Genomic DNA, 7,901 nt, shown 5'->3' with positions numbered 1-7,901 from the left:
TAAAAAAACCTTGGTTGGGAGTGTCGTTTGTGTCTCTCACATTGATCCTTCGTCAAACTTTGTTCAGTTCAAGTTGAGCATGTTTTCTGATTCATTTAATGATGTATGGAGCACAATTTGGGTTGGGGTTGTGGGGGAAATCTGGAATCACAGGAACTCTATCATTTTCAATAGGAGGGTGGCTGACGCGTCAGAAGTGTGTGCAATGGTGCAAGCAAAGGTGTGGTCTTGGATTTCTGCAAAATGTCGTTCTACCTCGTTTTCCTTCTCTAGCTGGTGCTTGAAACCTTTGGAATGTATGAGAATGGCTTCTTGAAGTATGTTAGGTTTTTAGTAAGATTCATGTTTTGGGTTGGTTAGTTTGGTGGCTTTAGGTTAGAAGTTTCACATTTATTTAATTTTTATTGCTGATAAAAAAAGTTTAAAAAAACCTTGGAAAACACGTTCCCCCTGGATGATTTAGTGAGGAAAATTGCAATACTAGATAAATGACTTAACGAATGTTTTAACTTTTGGTAATGTAAAAATAAACCATCGTTAAAATCATTTTTTATTGTAGTGAAACAACATTGCAAAGGATCATCCGTGTTGCTACTTCTTTGCACAATTGTATTTTTTGTTGTAAGTGTTAAATTAGATTTAAGTCCACAACAACAACATCGTCATCCACAATATATATCTCATACATATCTTCGTCCTCAAAATACACAGACTAATGTTGTTCATGTTCATCTCAAAAATGTCTTTCACCTATACAACCACACAATTTAATATGTTGTAATTAATTAAATTTTATAAAACATTTAAATTAATTTATATCTAAATATGTAATTTACATATGTAATCTTTCCTATTGTCTAGTTAAAATAATTTTTCCAATTTATTTGATTCAATTAATAAATTTCACTACAATCAAAATTATTTTTTAATATACCATTTTAGTGAAATTTATTTAGAGTTATTTTTTGTATTGAAGTTTAAGATAATTATTTCACAATAAAATTTTTAAGTAGAGATTAGTCTAGTAAAAGGCATATTTATGACAAATTAAAATTTCTAGAAATAATTAGTGTTTCAATATTAATACGAATGCACATGTTAAAAAAAATTAATTTTAAAAATTTGTACTGATAATATACATATTGTTATATATAATAGGTTTTTTAAATTTCATAATAAATTAATTGATAATATATGAAAATTGAACTTTTATTTTTTTAATATAATAATTTATTATATGATCTAAATCAGTTTAATATCACATATTTTTAACTTACCAAATTTTAATATTAAGTATTTTGTCTTAAATTCTAATCAAATCCAAACTCCTAACGTATATATATCTAATCAATTACAATGACATGAAAATAAAGAATAACGACAAGGATCAATATCTTACTGATGAGAAGAATGCAGGAAAGAGATAAAACTAAAATCGATGATGACAAAAGGGTCAACTATAAGGTCAAATGAAACTAAGGAGATCACCTTCCTCCAAGCAAGTACCTATAATATATCACATGGTTACAAATATATAGATTTCAGTCACTCCAAGGCAATCCAAAACACTAGAAAAATAGCTACAAAATAAATAAAAAGTGTTCCCAAATCTATTATTTGTAGGAACTAATCGAATAAAATAAGAGAAGGCAAAAGGTGGTAGCAACTGATTGAACGTAATTGCACAAAATTGCAAAACTGATCTTATTCATTTTGATTTACTCAATTATATATATATATATATATATATATATATATATAATAAAATTACAATTACTGGAAGTTATAAAATAGGAATACTAGCAAGCCTATAAACTCACCATTAATGCTACATAACAGTAAAATAGTTTAAAGGTAATAAAATCAGAATTAATAATAATAAAATCAGAATTAATAACCAACATTATTATCCATCCATAATCAATTAGGGATTACTTATCTAGAATTGTTGTTCTTTACTCAAAGCATGTACCACATATAATATTTAGTTATCACCTTCAAAATACATCAACCAACCACGACACTAATAAACTGTCACAACCAGCCAATAGGAGCACCACAACAGCCACCTCAAATACTCAAAAAAGCAATACTAGTACACAACCAGCATTACTAAATAAAAATCATTTTAAACAACACAACATTGTAACCAAATCCAACCAATGCAAATAAAAAGAAAATAAAACACACACCCTAATCAATTATAGGAGGAACACAAAATCGATTATGCTTTGAATGTAAAATTATATAATGAGTTTTGCACCTAAATAAATAATGTCTACACTTAAATCAATCTTTGGTCTTCATACTTTACAAAATGTGTAATTTGATTCCTATTAAGTTTTAATTATACATTTAGTCTTTTGGATTTCTAAAATTATATAGTTTTTATACAATGCTAATATATTATCTAATTATTTAAAAAAATAGTGATAGTAGTGTTTATTAGCTACGCAATATATTAATAATAACCTCAACAATTAACTTTATTACTTTTTATTCCGACAAAAATATAACATTTAAATAATATGGATTAAAATTGTTTAATTTCATAAAACTAAAACTCAAAATTACACATTTACAAAAGTATAAAACCCAAACATCGATTTACAGCTAACTTATCAACCTTCATAACTTGTGGTTTGGGCCAAAGCGAAGCATTACATATGAAGATTGAGTCTCAAACCCACTATGGGAGAAATAAGCAATGGTTAAATTGGTGAAATTGTATATGATAAAATGGCATGTAAAAAAGAGAGAGAAAATACAATAAGTAATATGATGGAGAAAAGATAACAAAAATGATATTAGAATAAAGAATATATGCATTTGAAAATAGAATTCCATGAGTAGTTGGTTTAATTTTATAAAATGATTATTTTTAATTAGATAAGAGGTGTGCATAGTCCATAATATTGAGGTTGTGTGGTTGGGTTGGGAAAGTCTTGGTCTATTGCTTGCTTGCTACTACTATTATAAATAGGAGATATTAAGAAATTGGCAAGAGAATCTTTCTGTGTGTTTCCCGGTGGTTAAGTTCGTGGGATCAAGAAAGTGGTCTGGGACGAGAAATCTCACGTGCATAGGGCTGTAGCTTTTTTGTTTGTGTGAACTATCAATCCACTTTTAAGATTTGAAGGCAAAAGGGGAATTGTTCTTAAGCTGATCATCATAAAAAGGTTACTTTGTTTGCTCCATTACTACCTCTGCTTTCGCCTTTTCTTCCTTCTCCCAAAACTCTTTTTACTATCTAATCATTATTATCCTTCATCAATTCCCTTCTTTTTCAAAACTATTCTCACCATCATCTAATCATTAACCCTTTCATCTTCCTTTAAATCCATCTATCTCCTCTTCTCCTCATTTTTCTTTCTTCACTCCAACAAACAAACTCCTGTTTCCTTTTACAACTACACTTTCCCAGTTAAACAATGGCCCTAGAGGCCGTGGTTTTCCCTCAAGATCCATTCACTTATCCTTGCAACAAAGACTACTTCTACTCGCTATTACAAAACAATTTCCAACAAGTAGAAAACAAAGCCTTTGTAGGAATCATCACCAATAACATAGACCACACTCTGCATGCAAATTGGGATTCTTCTTCCCCTTCAGCTTTGCAAAATGTCAAAGACCAATGGGACTCACACTCCTCCCCTGAACCCTGCACCGTCGATCAATCCCTCCCCGCCGCTTTTCCTCCTCCTCCCTCCTCCACCGAGCCCACCACCGGCCGTCGCAAACGCCGCCGCACCAAAAGCACCAAAAACAAAGAGGAGATCGAGAATCAAAGAATGACCCACATTGCAGTTGAACGCAATCGAAGGAAACAGATGAACGAGTACCTCGCAGTTCTAAGATCCTTGATGCCACCGTCTTATGTCCAAAGGGTTAGTCTAAATATCATTGCTTTCATCTTAAAAACTATAAATCTAAATTAAAAATTTGGACCATTCTTTGGACAAAGTACATGTGTTTGATTTGTTTTACAGTTGTTGTTTGTTTAACCTTAACCTATGCTAATATTCGGAAATGTTAAAAAAAAACAGGGTGATCAAGCATCTATTATTGGTGGCGCCATTAACTTCGTGAAGGAGCTGGAGCAGCTTCTGCAGTGCTTGAAAGGGCAGCAGAGAACAAAGGAAAATGTTGGTGGCTTTGACTCATCACCCTTTGCTGAGTTCTTCATGTTCCCTCAGTACTCCACACGTGCGACACAGAATAGCAGAGGCTACCCTAGCACGTGCGAAGCACGGAACCATTCATGGGCCGTGGCAGACATAGAAGTGACCCTGGTGGATGGTCATGCCAACATAAAGATACTCACCAAGAAACTACCAGGCTTGCTTCTGAAGATGGTTGTTGGCCTTCAAACTCTTGCCTTCACCATTCTCCACCTTAATGTTACCACTGTTGACGATATGGTCCTTACCTCGGTTAGTGTCAAGGTTGGTTTTCTTTCTGCCACCTACCAAGCTAGATATGTTTTTTTTCTCTCTTTCTTTTCCAATTTTGATGTTAAACGTACACTCATTCTTTTTTTCCATCATCCCATTTTTGTATTTATCATTTTCTCTTTTTGAAGATTTCTATGATATCTTGATAAATTCAGAAAGTTTTGATACAATTACCAATTTCACGAATGGTGACACGAGTTTCTGTTTAATGAATTCAAAGGCAGGTAGTTTGTTTTGTTAATTAAGATCACTTTGTTAAACAGGAACTCATGGAATAATTGATCTAAAAACTAATTGCAGCAGAATGTCAGCATATTTTTTTATGTGTGTTTTCTCATGACGTGACTGTATTTTTGTAGAGAAGTTCCATTTATAATGGCTAAATAATGATTTATTTTGTGTTATTTATTGGTGGAACAGATAGAGGAAGGGTGTGAGGCGAAGACAGTGGACGAAATTGCAGGTGCTGTGCATGAATTATCCCAGAGGATCCAGGAGGAAGCTGTTTTGAGCTGATGATTAAACTTGGAAATACTAAAAGCCTAATGCAGGTTCTTTTATGAATGAGTTGGAGTTTGCAGGGTGTGTGACCCGTGAAGGCATATACCAGAAGGGATAGCCTTGTACATGCATGAGTGTGAAGGTCATAAATAAGCTAGGAGATGCTAATTAAAGAATAGGTTTCTCACTCTTTTCTGATCTCATATTTTTTTCCTCTTTCATGTCATTCTCCCACCTTCAAGAACTCAGACCGAGAGGGGAAAAAAGGGTTGGAAGCGACAAGCAATTTATGTTGTGGAGGCCCCTCGCAGAAGAGTGTGTGTGAATTATTAGGTTTATTTGTAGAGCATGAGGCATGGTTAATTTGCTTGGAATGTCTGTGGACCTCTTCCATTTATTTTCCAGTGTAGAAGATTTGGATATTAAATAATGAATAATATTCCCTGAAGGCACTTCAAAACACGCATTTGAGGAGGGAAAAACAAAAGGAATGATATGCCTAAAAAAGAAGGAATGGAATTTGATGAGCATGCATCATGCATTGTACCTAGAAATAAAATATGAACATCTACGGTGGAAATAATAGGCATCTACCATTATTAGTAGACGCGCCTAGTGTATAATTGTATACCATGATTTTCGTTGTCCTTCTTTCCACCAAACCCGATATGGGATCACTCTTCTCAAAATTGACCTTTCCATCGCGTGTTTGACTCTACGGATCACACAAGGCATGCTATCAGTGATATGTAAAGATCATGTTCTCGCTTATCATAATACGTATATATCTACATACCACTATTTTTTTAAAAAGAAAAATATTAGTTAATGCAAAGACATCACTTTCCAACTCAACTTAATATAATATAATTTCAAAATTAATAAAATATTATTATTTTTTAGTTATAATCTAATGTAAGATTTTCAATATATCAACATTCTTATTCACAACATTACATATATATGTGTATGTATATTTCTCTATAAATTAAATTAATTATGCGTAATTTAATTTGTAAAAGTGGTTTTTGTATAATTTCTTCAAAAAAATTATAATTTTAATTTATGACCAAAATTAGTTATTAACACAATAACAGACCTAAAATACATAAAAAAGTGAGTATTGCTCTTCTAACATATTTTTTTCATACCAAAAGTAGCATAACTAAAATCAGAATGTTGGATCACTTAGTTAAGGAGTACACCTCACTATAACTTATCTTAATCATGTTAGTCGTAATTAAGATTGTGACACATTAATTAGGAAACGTTTATTTAATATAAGTTTAGTAAAAAAAATCATCTTAAGTTTTCAGTTAACTTTTTATTCTCTTTTCAATACAAGTGAATATGTATTAATCACTCCTAATTATATACAATAGTATTATTGAAAAATAATACTTTAAAATATTAAAATAATATTTTTTAGAAAACTAGAAAAGATTATTGTTTTCGAATTGAGGGGGTTTTATATAATTATACTGAAATAAAAAAAATTGATACAAACTTTAGATTTTTTGAAAGGAAAATCATAGGTCGATATCACTTACATGACCAAGTACACTCCTCCAACATTGTTGACATTTGACATTTTTAATTGAAGTGAAAAAAATATATATATTGTGAGATGGTATATTCATTTATTGATTTTACAACATTTACAACTATATTAACCTTATCCGTGAAAGTCAGAATACGATAATATCTCAAATTTTATATCTTTTGTCTGTTATTTTATTTTTCTAATAATTAGTTCTTTACTAGGAGCAATTTTTCTTATATTACAATTAGAAATAATTTTCTGCCTACGTCTCCTATTTTTCCTTTTTAATGCTTCAATCATCCAAATTTTCAAGTCATCTTTCGTAAAACTAAAATCTTCAACAACCTATATAAATTATTTTAAAAGTACTTAAAGTGTAAGTAATTATTTATTTAATACTCTCAACTACACATAAACAATCATAGTTCCAATTAATTGTTAATAATTATTAGTTATTATTCTTATCAATCATAATTCCAACTAATTGTTAATAATTATTAGTTATTATTCTTATCAAAGTATTCTTAAAATAATTTGTTATGTCTTCTAAATCAGAACATAATTCCATATTTTAAATACCGAGAAAGTATACTCTTTGTATCAATATTTTTTTTAGATAACATCCTCCAAAGTTAATATATCTATAATTTTAATAGATTTAATTAAGTCATTCCATATTATATGCATAACTAATCATGCAAAGATAACCTATCTCATAATCAACCACATACTTGCAATACAAATACAAACATTATACAACCAAGATGAATTTCTTTTTTCTGACAAACAAATTTTTTTTGATAGAAACTATTAATCAAGTAATCATACATAACACTTCAATTATTTTTGTCAATAACATGTTAACTAACACAACTAATAGGGTTCGTGTTTGAAAAATTTAACACTGCCATCCAAAAAAATATATATAATCTATAAAATTTCTCCACATCATGCTTTGAGTCAAGTTGTTAAAATATGTTTTCAAACAAAACATGATTTCAAGAAAACAATTTTCTCCTATGACATTCAACCTCTTCTTCAAAATACACTTATTCATTTATTTTTAAAAAACCCAAAGTTAAACGTACATCTAAGAGCGTAAAACTTAATGTCTTATTTCGTATTCTAAACTCACACCTCTTTCATCCACTTCATATATAATTCTAACAACAACACAAATGAAATTTTTTAAATATTTTTTCCATGTTCATTAACCATTTAAAATGTGTTATCATAATTTGAATCTTTTAATTGATTTTCAACTTCCTATTAACTCTACTTATTCATCTCATTACATGCATTGTGAATTATATTTAATTCATGTGCTTATTATGTTTAACAAATAAAGTTACCAACTAGTAACATAATTGTGTTCATCTAAAGAAGTTGTTCTCGTCGGTTGA

At 30.2% G+C, this 7,901-nt stretch overlaps 1 protein-coding gene across 2 annotated transcripts; it reads left to right on the top strand.

Moving 5' to 3' along the window:
* Positions 1–2,931: 2,931 nt before the first annotated feature.
* Positions 2,932–5,415, top strand: LOC137826324 (transcription factor bHLH94-like). Of its 2 annotated transcripts, XR_011083475.1 has the most exons (4): positions 2,932–3,887; positions 4,047–4,445; positions 4,875–5,097; positions 5,205–5,415. XR_011083475.1 is itself a non-coding variant. In XM_068632254.1 (3 exons), the coding sequence occupies exons 1-3, from the start codon at positions 3,432–3,434 to the stop codon at positions 4,968–4,970; spliced, it is 951 nt and encodes a 316-aa protein (XP_068488355.1). In that variant the 5' UTR covers positions 2,932–3,431; the 3' UTR covers positions 4,971–5,415. The 2 variants fall into 2 exon arrangements, 1 of the variants encoding a protein (XP_068488355.1); XM_068632254.1 differs by having other exon boundaries at positions 4,875–5,415.
* Positions 5,416–7,901: the final 2,486 nt, after the last annotated feature.

The sequence above is a fragment of the Phaseolus vulgaris genome, chromosome 8 (assembly GCF_000499845.2).
Source record: "Phaseolus vulgaris cultivar G19833 chromosome 8, P. vulgaris v2.0, whole genome shotgun sequence".
NCBI classification, from domain to species: Eukaryota; Viridiplantae; Streptophyta; class Magnoliopsida; order Fabales; family Fabaceae; genus Phaseolus; species Phaseolus vulgaris.
The sequence above is the reverse complement of the archived record's forward strand: the minus strand, read 5'-3'. Positions and strand labels throughout refer to the sequence as shown.